Below are 21,456 nucleotides of genomic sequence, written 5' to 3'. Positions count from 1 at the left end.
CACACTTGAGCTGGTTCATTCCCTGGAGTGCCCCACAGCTGGGTCTAGGGAGAGGCAGGCCCAAGCACATGTTCAGTCTAATTCCAGCTCACACTGGAAGGCTTCCTATAGGTTTGGGTGCCCTGATCACAGCCGAGCTGCCCCACCAGGAATTAACCCTGGTGGGCAAAGGGTCCATCTTCTCAAGCTTTCTGAGGCTGGTTGACAGCACCCCTGGGGATGGGGGAAGGATCTCCTTCCTTCAGTTTGTGGGGGAACTGGGCACCCCTGTCGAGTTGGTTATGCTCTCTGAAAGGTATGGCCGGCTTAAACCCTGGAGGGAGAACACAGGTATATTCTTGACTCCCTGGCCCCCTGCAAGGGTAACTGAAGTGATGATGAGATAGGAAATCTCAAAGGGCCAGTGAAGCCACAGGTGGAAAAGAGGCTTCCTGATCCCCCTGAACCAGACCTGGAGACAGAGCCCAGCTCCAATTACAGAGCTTCTGCCAGGCTCTTTGGGTCTGGGTCATCTGTGTGGTCAGCAGTGCCCACACAGAAGGGGTGGGTTCTGTGCAGTGAGGGAGCCCCGCTGGAGTGAGGAACTAGGGGCTCAGAGCCTGCAGATTAGAGCTAGGTTTCCATAGTTCTTACTTCCATGCACACCCTGCCCTAGGGCTGGGACCCTGAGGACAACCTGGGGCCAAGACATCCTTGGCCCCTGATCTCTGCAACTTTCTCTGAACTGGGCCAGACTGCAAGGCAGACCCCACCACCCTGGGTAGCATTTTTGAGCACCTCATCGAAGGAGTCTACTGTCTTACAGTAGAGACTTTGCTGCAGGACGCAGGGCCAGAAGAGGTTGAGAGGCTTGGCCCTGCGCACAGCCTCTGGGAGTGCCATGGCCTCGGGCACCTTGCGGTTGCCAATGAAGAAGTGATAGAGTTTCTTTTCCAGCTGTCCTTTGCCACAGTCACCCTGTGTGTCTCTTTCTCCAGGTCAGCTTCCACCTTTAGCATCTGTCCTCCCCCTACCACAATGATAGAAAGACCAGCTTTGGAGAGAATGAAGGGAGGTGGGGGGCCGCTGAGCTGGCACCCAGTGTGGCAAATGACACCCACCACGCTCGGGACCCAGTACGTTGGGGAAAGGACAGCAGAAGGGGGTGCACCTGAGTGAGAAGTGTAGGTGCACCTGAGTGAGAAGTGTAGTTGAAAAAGTGGCTAACTGTGTTTCTGTATGCCACCAAGTACCCATTTCTGTGTGACAGAGACGTTAGTCACTCGGGCCTCGAATTTATACAAGGTCTTTTCTCCAAATAGTATTAAAAAATGGCAGCCATGGTGGGACCACTATTGTGCAGGATGTGGATCAAAGTTGGACATTCCCACATCTGTCCCTGTTAGTGCTTTGGCTGCAGATGGTCAGGCCAGGAGCTCCTGGGAATAGGGGTGCTGGGTCTTAACACGGTTGCCTGTCAGCATTCTTGTAGATCCTCTGCTCATATTCAAGTACAGACTGGATCTGGGATTCAAAAAGAATTACACCCAATCCAACAGTTGCATTGTCTCTAACTCAGGGTCCACAGCGTGTTCTGCCACCATCTTGGCCATTCATGGTGATCCAGAAGTAAACTGCAAGGGATCAGTCCCTAAACCCAAATAACAGCTTTGCCAACAGATCCCAATGGTATGAAGCAAACCAGCCTCCCGTTGAAATTCTGTTTCCTCTGCACTGTAGGGCTTGGCTTCCTGGCAGGCTGAGCACAGCTCCCACGAAAGCCCTCCTTGTCCCCAGAACAGGGCTGGCAGATGCCACCAGGGGTGTGAATGTGAGGGATGCCCTCATCCTAGCTCGAGGATCCCACATGCTCTACAAGATGTCAGCTTTTTGGGGTAGGCTGGCGTGGTCTGAGGGGACATGTAGGGAATACTCGCTAATGAGCGCTGGGGCATTCTTGAGCATCTCATAGAAGGAGTCCAGTGTCTTACGGTAAAGGCTTCGCTGCAGGACGAAGGGCCGGAAGAGGTTGAGGGGCTCGGCCCTGAGCACGGCCTCTGGGAGTCCCATGGCCTCAGGCACCTTGCGGTTGCCAATGAAGAAGTGGTGGAGCTTCTTCTCGAGCAAGCTCTTCTCCAGGAAGCACAGCAACTCGTGCAGACGAGCATCCAGCTGCCCCGCCTTCCAGTCAGCAGCCTGCCGGAGGAGTAGGAGGTGCAGTAGGGCCGTCTTCAGGTGGTAGCTGCTGAGCCCGCTGGGGCCGGTCAGGCGGCTCTGCTTGGAGAGCAGGAAGGAGGCTATCTGCAGGCAGCTGAGGTGGCAGGCGCCCTCGGGCAGCGCCTTTAGTGTCGTCCTGAGGAAGTGTCGCTCGTAGACAGCAAAGGACAGGAGCCAGTCTGTGCTGGAGATTGGGGTGCCCTCAGAGGGCTCCCTGGGAAGGTGGGAGACAAAGTACAGGTCCGAGTCATCACACTGGATCACAGGAATCAGGTTGAAGGGCATGAACTTCCCTGAACGGAATTTGATCTTCAGGGAGCCCGGGCTGTCCAGCTGGCCAAAGGCCAGGTCGAACTCGTACTTGTGGGCGATGCCGTGCCAGGCTCTGGTGAGGGCCGTCTGGAACCACTTCATGACCTGCATCTTGTCCAGGTACAGGGAATCTGTGGCACACAGCAGGTTCTCCATGTCGCTGCAGGGAGGCGCCATGCTGTTCCTGCCGTGCAGGAGACACAGCATGTCTTCCCCGAGCTTGGTCTTGCCGCAGATGCAGCTCAGTGTGTCCCCATCGGCGCGGACCACCTTGATCTGGCCGTAGCCCTGGCGATCCAGGGGCACTGAGCGGCCGGAGCACCAGAGCTCTGGGTGAAAGCGGTAGGGTTCGGGGGGTGTGAAGGGCACGAAAAGGTGGCACAGCAGCGGCCTGTCCACCTGCCAGTTCTCGTACATGCTGCCCACGCCAATGAAGTCCTCCACCTCCATGTCGGTGTCCCGGTTGCAGAGGCTCCTCAGGGCTTCCAGCAAGTCATCCACGAAGCCTTCCAGGAACTCCCGGGTACGGGCTGCATCGGCCGTGGCCCCCCGGATGCAGCGCTCATAAAAGTGGCCAAGCGTGGCCTTGTTGGGCAGGGTGAGGCCCTGCAAGGTGGCGCCTCCCAGCCCAGGCAGCTCATCCTCCTCACCGCCCAGGCACTCAGGTGAGGGCCCCTCCTGGTGGTCCTGCCGCCACACCTCGATCATCAGGAAGAGGATCATGCAGAGGGTGCTCCAGAGGTCCCAGGCCACGCGTGTCTCGTTCTGCTGCCTGCCCTCCTCCGCCACCTGCTCCAGTGCCTCCTTCTCGGCCGCCAGCCGAGCCACCTCCTCCTCCAGGCGCAGCTGCTCCAGCTGCAGCTTCTCCTGGTGCGCCTGCATCTTGCGGATGATCTCCTCCTCGTTCTCGGGGACCGTGGCGTTCTCCCGCGGGAACAGCAGCGGGTGGTTGATGATGGCCGTCACCACCACCAGACACACGCGAAAGAGCCCCATGGCCATGGCTGGGGCTCTCCTGGGAACAGAGAGACAGATGGTCACACCAAGCTTCCCTCAATGCCACTTCGTCCCTGGACCCCGCGCCAACCTCAGCCTCTCAGGGCTGGTTAAGGTCTTAGTTCTCCCACCCAACCCATCGAGAGCTCCCTGCGGCTGCCTCAGGAGCTTCAGTCTAGCCATGGAAGAGCCCCAGAGGCCTACCCTGGGATGGACATCTGTTTCTGTCCTACCCAGACATTCCTGGATGGCAGCAGCACCCCACTGTCCCTAACCCTTTTCTCCTACCAGTCCCTATGGCCAGGGCGAGGATATACCCACCTCCAAGCTTCTGGGGTGGGCTCAAAACCCAGGCCCAAGACAATCAGACATTCTGCCACCCAGCTACAGCTAGAGCGATTGGTTCTGGGATGAGCATTTGATCCAATTTGGGCCAATGAGAGACAGATGTAGGGTGTGTTGGGCCCAATGGGAAGAAAGGCTCATCTTGTTGCTAGTTTGGTTGCTAGGCTGCTGAGGGAACAGGATTATACCTGCAGTGGGCTCTCGGGAAGGAAGCCCGCCTGAGAAAGACACCAACATAGAGGAAAGCAGAACCCCCCTCCCCACACTCAGCTCTGCTTGAAGGCATTGCTATCTGAGCTCTTTAGTCATACAAGTCAATAAAGAAACCCTTTTTAAGTCAGTTTGAGTGGGCTTTCCACCACTTGAAATCAAAATAGTCCTGAATAAAATATCCCCTTCTCTCCCAAGTGAATGTCATCTTCTTGCAATACAGTGAAGCCTAGTGGTTAAGGGAGAAAGGGCTAGGTTCCAAACCAGCACTGTCAACTGAAAAGCTGTGTGACCCTGGTCATATTAACACACCTCTCTGAGCCCTGGTTTCCTTACTGCACAAGGAGAAAGCAACAGTATCTCACAGGGTCATGGCATTGATAGATGGAATGATCCCTGCAAACTGCATGGCCCAGTGACCAGTGCACAGCACATATTCACTGAACAATAACTGTTTCAGAAATAGATTTGAGCCCTTATCCTCCTCTTCTGTAAACATCTCCTTCTGACCTGGAAGACCATACCCCAAATTCAGACACACTCTCCTGGCTTCTGTCTTTCCCTAGGACAATCTTGATGATGACCAGAGAGCAGAGTCACTAGTTTCTTCTCACCAGGCATCTGAACTTTAAATCTGACTTAATTGTGAAAGGAGGCACTCTGTTCCCCTAGGATAAGTGGATTTTTAAGCCTCAAGTGACTTTTGGAGAAAGGCTAATCCCTACAATCTTTGCAATTCGAAGTGTGATTCATGGACCAGCAGCTGCAGTATCTCCTGGGAGCTTGTTAGAAATGCAGAATCTCGGCCCCACCCACACCTACTGAATCGGAATCCACAGTTTAATACCATCCATATAAAAATCTGAGAGGCACTGTCTTATGCTGCAAGCCTTAGTTACACCCTCTCCTCTCCTCAGCAGGAACCCTGGGACTTAACAATCTGCTATTCCCACGCTTGAGCTGCCTCCCTCCTTGCTTGGGACCTCGATGAAGGAAGCAAATGGCCAAATGCAAATCAGTTGAGGTCCTGAGATTGTTGAGAGCACAGGGCTTCTCCTACCACCCCCTAGTGCCCGCCAACACTGGCTGATAGGAGCTACTGTGCCAGCCTGAGCCCCATTCCCTTTGGCTTGAGCCCCTGACCTGGAATTTGCACAATGAAATTCTTGTCCTAATGGTGCCTAGGAACAGGGATTTGTCCCTAGGTAAAGACACCTCTGCAGGTTGTCCCTGGCAAGCGGCAGGATGGAGATGGACTGAGTTGGCTGCTGGTCACGCCTAGACAAACTTGCTGCTCAGATGTGACTCAGACAGTTCTACCCCATACACAGCTGGACAGGTCTGCAGGAACCAAAAGGGTTGGGGAGTGAAGAAGGTCCATCCTCCACCCTGAGGATTCTCAGTGTGGGCCTCAGAGGTGAGCTCTGAAGCGCTTACAGGTTTCCACTGGAGGAGGAAAGCGGGGACAGGATAAAGTGGAGGAAGTCACACTGCAAGGTGGGTGGGGTAAGGAAAAAGTGCAGGGGGCAGTGAGCCAGCTTTCCTTCCCCAAGCCAAGGAGCAGCTTGCTGGATAATGGCAGAAACAGGTCAGCCTGGTTTCTACATTAGAGAAACATCAACAGAAAGTTTTGCCAGGGAGGGTCCAAGGCATAACTAACTGTGAGGCTGGGTGATTAACATGGTTGAGAATGTTAACTTAAAGGTGGAGAGTACTCACAGCAGAGTATCAGGCAGCAGCCAGTTAGGAGATAATTTGGTGGGGGGTTTAGGGTCCTTCAAGGCACCTGGATCACAGGCAGCCGCCTTTGGACACAGTGGGCCTTGACCAGTCACAGTAATAGCCCAGACAACCACCTACCCAGGTTCCTTGTCAACTCAGTGCAGGATGCCACGAACAGAGGAGTGGGGCCATGGCCAAGCCCTATGGCTGGGAACCCTCCCTGTGTCTACGCCATACTTCACGGTGCTACTTGCTACGTCCTCATTCCTGCCAGAGGAAGAGCTTGTAAGAGCGTCCTTGTACTGGCACAAGCAAGGTTCAGAACTGCAAACCAACTGAAGGGATCAACTCTGTGCAAGGGGAAAAGAGGATGGACTCGAGAGGAGACAGACTGGGTCAGAACCCAGTATGTGCACCTACTGGAGGTGACTTTGGACAAATCACTTCTCAGAACCTCAGTTTCTTCATCTGTAAAATGAGAATAACCATATCTGCTGTTATAAAGCTTGAACAAGATAATGCATGTAAAGCACTCAGCAACATGCTTGCTCCTGAGCAAGTTTTCTTATAAAAGGAACTGTGATGGGATGGAAATACGCAGATGACCCTGCCTGCGGGGGTTCAGGGTGGAGTGCGCCGCAGACACCCCTACAAGGAACTCCGGCAGGATGTAGGCAGCACACAGTAGCACTGATAATTGTAGGATTACAGATAAGACTCAACAGAAGCACCAGGGAAACAGGGCACCAGCCGGGGGAAGGACTGCAAGGAAAGGGGGCCTGGGCTGTAGACCCAGCAGACCTGTGTTCTAACCTTAAGTGACTGTGGGTGGATTGCGCAGCTTCTGCGCTCCCACGCTTTCCCTGTGAAGAGGAATTAATAACACTCCCTCTTTCACAGGGATGTTGGGACGGGCGAGTGAGATCATACACCTTGGGTGCTTAGCACCGTGCCTGGCACAGGGCAGGTTCCTTCTCCTCAGCATCCACAGGCTTCTGCTTTCTCACCTGCTGAGCACAGCAGCCCTGCCTGAGCCCCAGGCATGGGGAGTAAACACACACTCGAAAGTGCTCTGAAAGCACAAGATGTTCTGCTGCTATTTCTCTTCCTTGGCACACCCCTGAGTCCACCCTGGCCCCCAGCAAAGGGGAGAAGGCTTCAGAGCCTGGGATCCTCCTGCAGGTCAGGGGTTCCCTCTGACTCACTTTCTCACGTAAACCATCTCCTCGCTTCCCTGGATCGGATCCCAGCTGTCATCTGGCTCCTTGTTAAACTCTGCACAGGCTGGCTCTGTGTGCAGCACCCTATGGGACAGGGCAGGCCGAGGCAGATAATAGGGCTGTGACCGCTCAGGGCCCACTAGATGGAGCTCAGTTTGAAGCCTCTGGTACTTCCCCTTCCCAAACCCAGTCATAGGAGACACTGCCCTGGGGACCCCAGGGGTCAGAAGAACCTCCCGCAGGCCAAGGGGATTCCAAAACAAACCTTAAAAACTAGTTCATGAAATGATGGGAAGGAGGAGCTGACAAACCCTATTATACCCTCCTCCCTCTGGAATTCAGGCACAACTGACCAGCATTAACATTAGCACAGGGATCCTAAGAGTGACAAAACAGACTCTGTAGCAATAAGATACTGAATTTCAACCCAATATAGCATCACATGAGATAGCAGGCGCTGAAAGAAATCAAAGTATTTTACCCCAAAATATATTCTTTGACATATTTTGAAATGGCCCTGCAAAGCTGCCTATTGTTGGGAAAATCTACATTCTGTACAGAATCTCCTTCCTTTTCCAGTTCTCTCCTCATCCAGGAGAGATGAACTAAGAGTCTGATCTACATTCTGTACAGAATTTCCTTCCCTTTCCAGGCCTCTTCCTGATCCAGGAGAGATGAACTAAGAGTCTGGCACCTTTTTAGGTTTGACAGACATTTACCATCTCCTCTCTCTGAAACCCGCTTCCTGGGACTTCATCTACGTAGTCAGAACCGTGGTCTCCATACCCCTTATCCCAGACACTCCTTTCTACTGATTCCAGGTCTTTAGATGATAACTCATTCAACCAACTGCCAGTCAGAAAATCTTTGAATCCACCTATGACCAGGAAGCCACTCCTTGCCCTCACTTCAAGTTGTCCCATCTTGCCATACCAAACTAACATATTCCTTACATATGCATTGATGGATATCTGCCTGTAACTTCTCTTTTATTTTATTTTATTTTATTTTATTTTTTGAGACTAAGTCTCACTCTGTCGCTTGGGCTACAGTGCAGTGGAGGGATCTCAGCTTACTGCAACCTCTGCCTCCCAGGTTCAAGCAATTCTCCTGCCTCAGCCTCCTGAGTAGCTGGGACTACAGGCATGCCCCACCATGCCCGGCTAATTTTTATATTTCCAGTAGAGACAGGTTTTCACCATGTTGGCCAGGCTCGTCTCGAACTCCTGACCTCAAGTGATCTGCTTGGGATCACAAGTGCTGGGATTACAGGTGTGAGCACCTGGCCTGCCTGTAACTTCTGTCCCCCTAAAATGTGTAACATCAAGCTGTAACCTAACTGTCTGCGGCACATGTTTTTAGGATCTCTTGGGACTATGCCTTAGGCCTTGGTCATTCAGATGGGTTCAGAATAAATCCCTTCAAATATTGTATAGAGTTGACTTGTCCACAAAAGGGAAGGAAGCAGGGCATTCTGACATTCTGAGACAGGACAGGTAGTGAGGAGCCTCTCACAAACCATGGATATGTGTATATGTGTGCATGTACTTGCACATACCAGCACATGCCTCCCCAAAGAGTCCCCTGCTCCCAGTTCCAAGGGTGTCCACCTCTGCCTTGGCCCAAAGTTCTCACCTCTACCAGGCTCTCCCACACCTGTGGTCTGAGACATCAGCTGGTGGGTTTGGCTTTGAGAATAAACCTGGGTCACTTGGCGGGCTTTTTTCTGTCTGCTTGCCAGGAAGCCGGCAGGAAGCCTGCTGAATTCCTCTCCACCTCCGCCCTTGTCCACAGAGAGGGGCAGCCCATGCAGTTCACAGCTAAACTTAGCCTGGCAATGCTGGAGTCATGGGGCGATAGGGGCTGAGGGAAGACGGAAGCTTCTGGGTGGCCCGGACAGAGGGCTGCAGGTGGCTGGCCAGGACCAGTGGTTTACTCAGACCCTTACTCTGAGGCTGGCCAGAAGCCAAGACCCTGGGGGAAATCCAAGGCTTCCTTCCTTCACTGGGGTCCCTCACTCCTGGGTCCCCCAGAGCCTGCAGCACTCCCCACTATAGCTTAATCCAATAAACACCACAAAGCATTGCCTAACACCCATAGCTCTCCCATTTCTCAAGCCCTCACTAGGATGTGCTGGGCACTGCACACACTGACCACTGTAACTTCCTAAGAGGAGGGTGCCATCCCTGTTTTGCAGATGGGTTAACCAAAGCCCAAGAGACTAAGTCATTTTCTAGCCACAGGACTAGAAAAGCCATAGCTGGGCTGAGATTCAAGCTCATTCTGTCTGTCTTTGCCAGCAAAGCTCAAGTTTTTCCACTGTGCTACATGTACGGAGCACATACTGAGCTCGAGGATCATGCTGGATGCTTCAGGGCCTGCAGTGATGAGTATGGCCTGACCCCTGGTAGCAAAAGCATTACAATCCACGCGGGAAGGTAGACAGCCACTATGTATGGAGTCCCCAGACAGAATGAGATGTGGGGCATAAAAGGCACGTGAGCTACAGGCTGCAAAATGCAGAGGAGGGAGGGAGCTTCCTTCCTGTTCTCTGAGGGCCTCTCCTTGTCTGGAGCTCTCCCTGCCCTCACCTGTTGGGGAGATGTTGGTGTGCAACCCCTTGGCTCCACCTTCACCTCCTCCTCTCCTTCCAGACAGAATTCCTACAACCAACCAGGAACAGTAGGAGCCTGTGTCCGGCCCCACAACCTGTTCATCACACCGCTTTTGCCCCACTGCCCATCTACTCCCACTGAGGGTTGACTGACCACAGCCTTAAGCAGCAAGGGTGCCCAGGACCCATTTCTTGGCCACCTGGTATTCCCTCTGGGACAGTGGTTCTCAATGTGCTTAGCAGCAACAGTGCCACCTGGCAACTTGTTAGAAATGCAAATTTTCACAGGCAACCTGAAACCCACTGATCAGAAATTCCAGGGCTGGGCCCAGTATCTGTGTCTTAACAAGCCCTCTAGGTCATTCTAATGCCCGTTCATGTCGGAGAACCATCCCTTCCCAAACCAGGCGTCCTCTGGGTAGGAGGGTGGGGCTCCTGCAGTGTCACAGCAGCCCACATCCTGGAAATTGCCAAGGGCTTGCCCAGCACACAGCCTGACAGATGCAATTAGCTCTGCTAATTACAACAGCAAAAGAAGGCCTGGCCCTGGCGTCACGTTCAGAGCCAAAAGGAGTAGCTGATAGGTTTCCTTTACGAAATGGAATAAAGGACTGGCTGATGGCAGGGGAGGGCGCTTTTAGCCCAGGCCTTGGGGGTGACTTGGGTCCCTTTTACTCTCTAGGTTCTGGGTCCTCCAAGAAAGAAGGAGCCAAGGGAGGCCCAAACTGCCATGAGTTTGGGCTGAACTCCTTCTGTATCCTGGCCTTGTGCTGCAGTTTCTCAGCCCCAGCTTATGAGGTACACAGTTGTTGGGGGGAAATCAAGCCAAACATTTAAGAAAGTCAGAATATAGAGTTGAATTTAGGTTTCTTTATTTTACAGAGGTAGAAACCGAGGCCTCAAGAGGAGACATGCTAGGCCTGGAGGGTGGGTGGAGTGGAAGAGGCAGGCTGGGTATCATCCCGTGGACTCTCCCAGGGAGCACCTGGCAGTGATTCCAGCACAGAACAGGGGAAGGGTGGTGAAAGGTGAAGATGTTTACATGACCAGCCATTTAGGAAGCAGGTACCCGATACCAGGCAGGATGCTAAGTACTCTGCACATATTTTGTCATTTAATTGTCACAACCTCATTTAGGTAGTTGCATTAAAATTCTCTTACAGATGAAGAGACTGATGTTCTGGGAAGGTCACTGGGTGGCCTCTAGGATTCCTGAGTCTGCAGTGCATGACTGAATGTGAGCAGCACCTAGGCTGAGTCTGCCCCTCCCTCTGGTCTCCTTCCATCCCCTCAAGGGACTGATGGAAAACTGAGTGGGTCCTGCCTCTTCCCCTGCCTGGTGGCACCTCTGCAGCATCATCGTCAGTGGTGACCACCAAAATTATCCAGGTTGGCTGTCTCCCGAGCTTCCCAGGCCTTAGAAAAACAGGACTATGAGAAAGGAGCATGAGTTCTATCCTGAGTCTTGGTTTTAGAGTTTGGAACCCATGGGCGGGCGGTCTCAGCCATCGTGAAACCCTCCTCCCATGGCCCAGGCTACTCGCCTCACCCTCGACTCCATGCTTCTCTCTAGCAGAGCTCACGCCCCAAGCTGCAGTGACACCAGCTTCCCATAGCACAAGGCCAGCTCAGGGCCCTTCTCCAGGCGCCTGCCCCTGGATCTGGCCTATCTCGCCCGTCCTGGAACTCCTGCAGGTCAGGCCACCTTCCTGCTCTTTACTGTGTCACCCACCGGTCCCTGCCTTCCTACCTACAGTTCCAGCATGGTCAAGAAGCTGAATGTTCTCCTGCAGCCCCCGGTGTACCACGCACGGGGCTGGGCACACTGCAGGCTCCCAACATGTAAGTAGGAGTTGACTTATCACACATTGGGAAGAGGTGGCTGGAGGCAGATAGAACTGTGGGAGTGACATGTCTCCACCAACTGCCTCCTTGTTTCCTAACTCAGGACAGAGGACACAGCACAAATGGCTCAGTAACACTGGCTCTGAGTGTGTAACTGCTCAGCATGATTGGCTCCCATCCTTCCGGGACAGTGGGAGAGGAGAAGGGCTTTGCCCCAGCGAGTGCAAGGCCTCAGAGCTCCTCCCACCAGGGCATCTCTGGCTGGGTCCCTCTTCACTTGCACTCCAAATGGGGACAGGAGAGGGAACATGGGGGGCAGCTGAGCAGACTGGGGCCAGAGGCTGGGCCCTGGAAGGGGAGGGAGGGACAGGCGAGGAAAGAGGAAGGAAGAGGACCAACAAAAAGATCATTGAGAAAGTGGGTGGAAAGGGTGCGTTTGCGGCTCTGGGCTTGCCGTACTTCCTCTTCTTCTCGGCATCCTTGCAGCCCTGACCCTGTCCAGTCACCTGCCCCCTCTCCCACTGGGCAGGACCATCATGTTGGCCAGCCCACCTTCCCCAGACCTGCCACCCCGTGGCCACTGGGCTCCTTCCCTTCCTCTCTCCAGACACCTATCTCGAGGACCCGGGTTGTCAAATCAAGTGCTGGGAGGGCCAGCCCGCAGGGAAAATAAGCGGGGCTGCAGTGGACAGCTGAGAGGAGGGGACACTGGTCAACTGGATGGCACATGCTTCGTCTGAAGAGGCGAGTCCCCACGCCACACATTCTGTGCACCTGGAATGGCAAGACCTTTTTTTCCCAAAGAAAAGCCACTAATCTGGACTTTATCAAAATCCCCCCATTTTTAAATGTTAGCTGCTATTTCAAAAATTCTTTAAAAACCATGTGAGCAACACTGGGTGCAGTGGCTCACACCTGTAATTCCCAGCACTTTGGAATGCTGAGGCAGATGGATCGCCTGAGCTCAGGAGTTCAAGACCAGCCTTGGCAACATGGCGAAGCCCCGTCTCTACCAAAAATATATAAAAATCACCTGGGCGTGGTGGCACACGCCTGTGGTCCCAGCTACTCAGGAGGCTTAGGTGAGAGGATCGCTTGAGCCTGGGGGGCAGAGGTCACAGTGAGCTGAAATGGCGCCACTGCACTCCAGCTTGGGTGATGCAGTGAGACCCCGTCTTGAAAAGAAAAGAAAATGAAATACAATATGTTAGTGGCCACCCAGAGCCTGTGGGCTCTGGTCTGCAATCCCCTATGACGCGTTCCTCAAGGTAACCCCTAACCCGGGACTGTCCTTACTCCTACCCCCATCAGCAACTACTCGGCAAACCCACTATTTCCTCTGAGTCCACGACTCCCTGAAATAACGGCTCCACCTTTCTCCCCAAACCTAGGCCTGATTACGCCCTTGTCTCCTCGTTGGCCCCAGCAGCCACACTCGGAATAATCCTAACCAGCACTTATGAGGGCTGACTCTGTGCCAGGCCCTTGTAGGAGCTTAGTGTAAATGCCAGAGCAGATTTTCTTCCTTCCCCACGGCCTCTGCAAGGACTAGAAGAAACGAGAGAAGAGGTTTTGTTGGGTTGGCATCCTAGTGACTTTTTTTAAGTCCCTCTCTCTTCCTAGAGTGGGCCTTGAGGATGCTTAATGCTTTGGGTGGGTGGAACCGGGCACCCCCTGAGTCCAGCCAGCGTGTGCACATGAGGACAGCAGAGGCTCGCCTAAGCAAAAAGGCCTAATGGTGCCGCACTAAGAAGCGCTTGGTATTAGAGTAAGGCCTGTGGGCCCCAGGAGCCCCAATTGTCCCTCCCTAACCCAGGGGAGAGCCCAGACTGACTGAGTGGGATACTGGGCTCAGAAGCACCCAGGGGTCAGTCTGGACTCTGGTGAGGTGGGGCAGCGGGACAGACAGCAGAGAGGGGAAAGCTCCACCCCAGTGCCCACCTGAGGTGGCCCTACCATGAGCCGGTGGGGAAGTACACACGGGGCAGGAGCTGCCTTTTTTGCCCCAGCGAGCCTCTGTTGTCTGCACGTGGACACGCTGGCCGGACTCACAGGAGGTGCTGCTCACACCCGTCCAAAGCATTAAGTGCTCTCAAGGCCCACTCTTGGAAGAGGGAGCGGTTTCCAAAAGTCACCAGAATGCCAATTCTGTCCTCAGGACTGGTCATGGGGGTGGTCTGCCAGCCAGCAGAGGCACAGGAAGGACAGAGCTGGACTCTGCCGACTCTGGGTGGGTGAGCCACATCCTTCCTGTTCCTGCTCCTCCGCTGGCTGATGCACATCCCTCAGCGAGCAGATGGAGAAGGCAGGGAAGCCATCCTCTCCCAGGAAGGACAGAGTGTCCCTCCGTCCAGCCACTCTGCCCGCCTCCTCCAGCAGGACATCACAGAAATCACAGCATCTTGGGACAGACAGACAAAGGCCTGATCTCTATGGCTGGGTTGTGGAGAGGACAGTGAGAAGAGACTACAAGGAGTAAAACAGTAGCAGAGATGAGGAGGGGGCTCCCCTGCAACCCCTGGGCTCTGGCCCACACCTCCTTGTCTCCCACCCGTTCCCTCCAGGGCATCTCAGATCCATTCAACTGTGTGGGTTGAATGGCAGCCCTCAAAATATACGTCCTCGTGCTAATCCCTAGCCCCTATGAATGTGACCTAAAAGGGTCTTTGCGGATGTGATTAAATTAAAGAACTTGAGATGAGATCATCCTGGATTACCCGGGTGGGCCTTAAATCCAATGACAAGTATCCTTATGAAGTGACAGAGAAGAGAGAGACAGAGGAGAGGTGAGGGGAGACGGAGGCTGGGATGGGAGTGACGCTGCCACAGCTGAGGGTCATCTGAGCCAACAGGAGCTGGAAGAGGCAAAGAGGGACTCTCCTCTAGAGCATCCGGAGGGAGTGTGGCCCTGATACCTTGATCCTGGTCTCCAGAACTGCGAAAATAAATGCCTGCTGTCTTAAGCCCTCCCGGTGTGTGGCAACTTGTTATGGCCACCCCCGGAGACTACTGCAGTCTCAAAGCGCGATGCACCCTCCTCTCTCCCAGCCAGCTCCCCTCGCTGACCTTCCTCTTTGCTGGGGTATCTCCAGTCTCCCCAGCCACCTCTGACCTGGCCTTTGCTCTGCACCAAAGCCCGGGGATTCCACATAAGATGGACTCTCTCTCACATGCTGGCCAGCATAGGCCTTTGGTCAGCTCATCTGAGCTCTAACACCCCAAAACCCCCAGTTAGCTCCCCAACCCTGCACGTCTCCCCTCCCTGTTTCAAGGGAGTCCTGTTTCCATGGGACACAAGTCAACACTTTAAGAATGTTCAAGGCCTGGCCCAACCAGCCTCAGAGGACCTCTTGGTTCCCTCTCTGCCTGGACCGGCCACTTCAGATCATCTCCTGTCCCCCAGATACCTCCTGCACCTCCCCACAATTCCTGGAAACATTCATGCTTCACCTCTCTGCTGGCCAAAACCCTACCCAACTGACCTCACAGCAAGCCCATCTCAGACTCCACTTCCAAGGAGCCTTCCAGGATCCCAGGACAAATCCCTCTTTCTTCCAAGGGACAGAAGAACAGGGGAGGGAGAGGGACATATGAATTAGGCCCCACTGAGTGCACCAGGCACCTCATGTAGGTCAGGTGGCTCTGTAGATGCACTGGCACACAGCAGGCACCCAACCGAGGCTGGTCCCATGTGTCTCTATCCTTGAGTTATTGCATTTAACCCATGCAGCAACCCCGGGGTAGGGGGCCATCAGCCTCACGTCCCTGGCAGGAGCCCAAGGTGCTGAGAGGTGAGGCAATGTGCCCAAGGTCACACAACAGCCTGGCTCCAGGCCCCATGTCACCCTGGTGTGGGCGACAGCTGCCTCTGTCTTTGTCTTGCCCCATCACCTTTCTCACTGTGAGCTCCTCCAGGGCAAGGGCAGGGTCCTGTTTGTCTTTGCATTCCCCAGAGAAACTGGCATAGACCTGCGCTCCGAGCTAAGGACACACACTATCCTGGGGGCCCACAGCTCACAGCACGCACTGGAGGCACCACTTTCACAAGAAAGTTCCCCACAAATGTCCACCACTTTCACAAGAAAGTTCCCCACAAATGCCCACCACTTGCAGGAAGGATGCATCTCCCACAGCCAGCCTGTGGGGGAAGGTCTCCCTCGGCCTCCAGGATTCCCACCTCCGGTTTCTATGCGTGTATCACAGTCACAGCAATGCGCCCTCACCACTTCCCGTTGTCCTACATTGGCTTGGTCTGGGCTCGTATGCCTCCGAATTTCCCCTAGCCCTGTGGCCGCATCTCACCCACAGGGGTGCTGGTTTGGAGAGAACATGAACACCCACCTTGGGGCAGGACATGCCAGAGTTCCCAAGAGTCGTCCCCTTTCTCTCTCTCCACCCCATGATCTACACACCCCCTGCCTCCAAGCAGAGCCACAAACTTTCAAGCAAAACCACACTTTCTCAGTGGGGCAGGGAGGGGAGGCTGCGCGCAGCTCCGCACAACAGCAGACACACTTGACTCAATGGAAAGGGGAAGGGACTGGAACAGAACCCGGAGTAAACACAAAGGAAAACAAGGAGGGAACAAAGCCCTCCCTTGGCCACTCCCCGCCCCCTTCCACTTTCCCCCTTTCACTGAGAAACTAGGATGGATGGAATTAGATAAAGGGCCAGCACCCAGCAGCCACCTTCCTTTTGACCCCTGTATGGGAACAAAGAGAGCCCAGCTTAGAAAGACACCCTGCCTCTAGGAGATGGGGGAGGATGAACCCCCCAAGGCCTTGTCCACGACCTCGGAAAGGCTTGTTCCCCACCTCAGCCTCCCCACCCCACTGGTCTCTTACCCACGTCCTGGCTTCCTGAGATTCTGGGCCCCACACAGCGAAAGAAATCCCAGACTGTTCTTCTACCCGAGTCCCCTGCGGCTTAGGCAGTACCTGACACAAAGCCTGGGCCCCAGCTGGGCTGGGGAGAGCGGGGAGGGGAGAGGAAGGGAAGTGCTGTGGGCCTCCTGCACGCATACACAGACACACACACACACACACACACACACACACACGCACACACACACACACACACATGCACGCACACTCCCTGCAAAGATCTAAAAACCCCTTTCATCTCAATAAAGGGGAACATTAACAGACACAAAGACAAAGGGGAGGCCAACCCAGCTGTAAAAAAATTAAGAGCGTCTTTGCTTGTGCTCTGCTGCAAGGATCTGGGCTGAACAATAGAGCCGGGCCTCTGCCAGCCCTCCCACACCAGTTAGTCAGAGCAAACCAGTCCTCCTCCTCTCTGGAGAGCAGAGGGCCCACATGGTAAGGCTAGGAACAGTTAGCAAAATTGCTCCCAGAATTGCCTATGACTACTCAGAGTCGCACTCTCTACGGATTGCACAAAACAACCCTACTATGACATCATTTTCTAGTCACAGGGACGGAGCAATAAGGTGTGATGCGGGTGCTCCACCGAGGCTGTGCTGGCACCCAGTAGGTGTCCAAATAATGCCTGCTGAATGCATGGACCCATGACTCATATGTGTGTCAGTCAGACTGAGGTGGGCAGCAAGCAGCCACTGATAGTGTCAAGTTCACGAGGGCTCATTTCCACTCTTAACGGGCACCGAGAAAGAAACAGCCCAAAGCTCATCAGCTAAGAAGAGCTTAACAGTTTGCAGAGGCTTAGAGAACCATTGCTAAGGAGTCAAACTCTGGAATCAGATGGCCTGGGTTTGAATCTTGGCTCTACCACTTGCTATGGCAATAGTGTCCAATGTATGGCCTTGTGGACCATCTCACAGTCACTCGGCAGTGCTTGGTAAATGATACTGCTGTTGGCACTGGTATTGGTGCTATGGTCAGGTCTCCTTTTTGATTTGTTAAATCGTCATGGTTGCATGTTAAGGAGTCCTCTGGGAAGAAGTGGCTGAACAACATCCCTGCAGCTGCTCCAGAAGAAGCCTGGGGAGTATGACTAAGTTGTCTCCTCCACCTCCTTGTCTTCTTCTAAAGGCCCCAGGGGCTGACAGAGAGGAACAGGAGGAAGTTTGGAGACCTAGGAAGGTCAGCAGCACCCTCCCTCGCTCCCTCCAATCTGGCATCATTGACACTGACAGCTCTTCTATTAGGTTCTGAGTACCCAGCATTGGAAGAGGGTAGATGCTATAATGAAGGCTTGCTGAATACATGAATGGAGTTAGGATTGGGAAAAGAACCTCACTGCCTTTACTCCCAGGAGCAGGAATTTGAAATTCCTGGAGTGAAGTGGGAAGCTCTGGATAAAGTAACTTCTATGTTCTTTCTTCCTGGGAGGCACGCTGCAGTCAGAAAAGCAAAGTGCTAACAGGGTAAGTGCCTTGGAAAATCCCTTCCAGCAAAATCCCTTCCAGACGTAGCCCTGGAGACAGAGATGGTTGCAGCCCCGTTTGGTCTGGACTGGCCTTCATCTAACTGCAGGCAGACTCACTGCCAACGTTTAGAAAATGGCCCAGGAATGAACCCTGACATGTTTGTCTGACCCTCACCTGCCTTGCCGTGGACACCTCCCTTCCTGCTAAAGCTTCTTGTAGAAATGGACGATGAACAGAGGATTACAGGGTAAGAGAAGGAGCAGAGAAGTAATTCTTCTTTCAGGAAAAAACTGGACAAGCCTCAGGGCCCTGACACATCATGGGAGGGTTTAATAAATTACAACTACTGCATCCCATGTATTGAGGCTTAAGCATTGTGCAATAAAGCTTTACACGTATCATTCTCGCATCAAACCTCTGAGGCAGGCGCTTATCTCCATTTTACAGATAAGGCAACTGAGGCATAGAGGTGAGGCCACCCACCAACATCATAGAGCCAGGATCTGAATCCAAACCTATCTGACTTTCAAGCCTATAATCTTCCCATGAAGCCACAAGCTGTGCTGCTCAGTGACCTGGTATCTGTGAAACATTAGACACGTACCTATGGACTTTCCTCGCCTGGACTGTTTAGGGAAGGTTAGGTGACAATCTAGATAAAATTGAAGCAGGGAGTAAAACCTAATGAACTTATGAGACTCCTTCTACCAAGATTCTGTGAGTGTGGCCTGGGCTATCTGAAGTAAAAGGAATGGAAAGCCTTCTCTGTGAAAAAGGGAGTGAGGGCTCTCTTGACACTGGCAGGTAGGCATGTGTTGGGGTGAAATGTCAGGAAGTGGCATGGGTACATTAGGGACATTTTGGGGCAGCACACAGGGGTAGATCCAGGCAGTCCCTGCTCTCCTACTCTCCAGCCCAGGCATGCTGCACCCCTGCCTTCTTGGAAACTTTGGAACAAAGTCTCAGCAAACAAAGGACGCATTCATAAACTTCAGACGGGTCCCCTGACTGCTGCTAAGAGGCTATTGAAGCCGGCTCCCATGAGAACAGTATGTTATGAGCACGTGGTTTTGCACCAGTGGGCAGGGCCAAAAAAATGACAACACCTTCCCTGCTGCTTTGATACAGGAGGAGGGGGCGAGAGTTGGGGGAACTCCTGCATCAGCTTCAGGGAAATGACCTAGAAGGGAGAGAAAGCAGTAGCAGCCCAGGGTTGCTTCCAAGCTGAGCCCCTCTTCCCAGGCAGCGAGCGTCCCACTGTGTTATGCACCTGGAAGTGAGTCATCTGATAATTGTGGGGCTTTGTATTTTTCCTAGGGACTTCCAGCAGAGGACTGCAAAGTGCTCTGAATATTATCAGGAACTGGTTGTGACTGTGCCCATTAAACAGAAAAGAAAACAGTGCTGGAAGGGAAAGCCTTTCCTTCCTTTCATCCTCAGATAGCTCAGGCCACACTCACAGAATCTCTTGGCAGGAGTCTCTGAAGTTCACTAGGTCTGCTAATATCAGAGTGAGTCACAGCAGGAAGGGACCAGAAGTCTCAGGCCTGGAGATGGTGGTCTGCTTGCTGTTTTCTCAGTATTAACACTTAAAACTTTGTGGGATTCTTTATGCCATCTGTATGTGTTCTGGGCTACGGTGTCCAGGCAGACGCCTGAGGTGGCAGAAAGAGTCTAAGGCCCTGGGAGAGAGCAAATCTAAATTCGAATCTCTTCTCTGTTGTTTTCCATTTGGGGCAAGTCCCTCTGAGTCTGTTCTTTCACCTGTAAACCTAGGATAACACCCACCTTGAAGGGCTGTTGTGAGGAGGAGAAATAAATACGTGTAAACCCCTAGAATGGGGCTTTGCTCAGTAAATGAAGCCACTATTTTTTTTTTTATAAGGCCATTCTACTTATATGAACAATGTCATATCCATAACGGTAGATTCTGCAGATTAATGATACTCTAATTTTCATTTATAAACCTAAAAAAGCTAGGTGCATACAAGAATTAGGGGAATGACTTTAGCCACTGATATGCTGGACTTCAGAAAAGCACCTGAAGTTATGCCTAGTTGCACAAAACAAAAATTTTAATCAGGCGCCTTCCAGTGGAAGGACAAGGCGATTCCTGAAACCTCTATAGAGAGACCTACTATATCATCTAGTTTTTCATCTTTCTTCAGGGCAGGTAGTCCTCCCTTTCCTGCCTCTTTCATCTCCTGTGCTGACATTTGGCAGCCCTTGCTTAGGAGGAGCAGCAGGCATCACCTGGTAAGATGTGGTGGAAACCACAGGTCACCAAGTTAAGAGCGTCAGAACTGCTGAGTGACCTCAGCCTTGTAAACAGTGCCATCCCAGGGACAAGGTGGACATCCATGGCTGCCCCCTCTGACTCCACTCCCAAATTAGCAAGTGTATCTCAAGCACATCCAACTGAAAGCATTCCATGAATTTAGTTTAACCCATCTAGAATTCCACAGGGAATGCTCAGCTGAGTGAGGTGAACTGTGAGACAGGATTCCTATCTCCAGTTGGTCCTGCCTCTTGGGGCAGTGGATTCCATACACTCTTCCTCTCCATGTGCATTTCATCATAAGGCTCCATGAGGCCACTGAAACCCTGGCACAGGCCGTGCATAACATAGATGCACAATGGCTGCTTGATCAATGAAGCCTCCATAATAAGGATGTGAGCATCCTATTTCTCACTTTCTTTTGTGGGGAGGCTGAAGAATAGAAAGTCACTTTTCTCATGGCCCCAACACTGCTCCAGCCTGCCCTTCCCCTAATCCTCCTTACAGATCCAGGCTGCAGGAGGCCCCCTAAGGAGTCCCGTTCAGAGAACTGAAGGAGACTGTAGCTGTCAGCACTGGGCTCTCTGACCCAAGGCCTAAAGACCCACCACCAACTGACACAGCCCAGATCTGAAACTGCAGCACCTCCCTCTTCTCTTCACCCTGCCGCTAACTGGGCCCATCCTCTCCCCAGCCTCTGAGAAACACACCTGTGAACGTTACACCTTCTATGTCCCTTCCCTTCAACATGTGTCTCACACTTGAGGCCGATTTTTCACCTCCCCGTCCGCCTTAGTGTGGAGGTGTTGCCCTGAGCAACAGTGATGTCACCTGCAGGGTGCTTCCGTTTCACTGATGTCACGGGGTGGGCCTAACGGATAGAGGGGGAATGTGTGCTCTGCGGGAAAACATCACAAGTCCTAAACTGTTGAGGAGGGGTCTACAGGCCTCTGGGGCACTCCCAAATGACCCCTTTCCTCTCCCAGAGGAGGTCCTCACCCTTCCTTCCTCTCTGGATGCGTGTTAGAGCTCAGGCCTCAAATCTGACTTTCCCTCTGCCAGAGTCAGCCAAAAGATCAGGAAGAGCAGCTCCAAACAAACTGCTGTAAAGAGCACCGAGGATAGATGTCCTCCCCGTCTAGGACAGTCTAGGTCCCTACAGCCTTGTCCTTTGTCCAGACCTCAGAGGAGGGAGCAGCGACCTGATGGGGAAGTTGGGGCCCAAGTCGGCAGAGAATGCAGACCTCCAACTGACCTCTGCTGTCCTGAAGAGCGCACACTGGCCAGGTTTCCAGTCTGCGCCAGGCACGGTGCTCAGTGCCTTCTGTGCATCATCTGGGTCAACCCTCCCCACAGCCCTGAGGGT

The 21,456-nt window shown here is 53.2% G+C and overlaps 1 protein-coding gene and 1 long non-coding RNA gene across 2 annotated transcripts; one reads left to right on the top strand and one right to left on the bottom strand.

Moving 5' to 3' along the window:
- Positions 1-893: 893 nt before the first annotated feature.
- Positions 894-21,037, bottom strand: ITPRIP (inositol 1,4,5-trisphosphate receptor interacting protein). The gene is given in 3 exon segments (XM_058436041.1): positions 894-1,885; positions 1,888-3,523; positions 20,801-21,037. Coding segments are annotated over 2 exon segments (1,647 nt in total). The 5' UTR covers positions 3,511-3,523; positions 20,801-21,037; the 3' UTR covers positions 894-1,861.
- Positions 10,798-14,347, top strand: LOC116483888 (uncharacterized). The gene is made up of 3 exons (XR_004252389.2): positions 10,798-11,004; positions 11,372-11,457; positions 13,757-14,347. It is a non-coding gene; the product is annotated as an uncharacterized LOC116483888 (long non-coding RNA).
- Positions 21,038-21,456: the final 419 nt, after the last annotated feature.

Source organism: Hylobates moloch, unplaced genomic scaffold (assembly GCF_009828535.3).
Source record: "Hylobates moloch isolate HMO894 unplaced genomic scaffold, HMol_V3 SCAFFOLD_3, whole genome shotgun sequence".
NCBI lineage: Eukaryota > Metazoa > Chordata > Mammalia > Primates > Hylobatidae > Hylobates > Hylobates moloch.
Note: the sequence above shows the minus strand (reverse complement) of the source record. Positions and strands in the feature narration are given on the sequence as shown.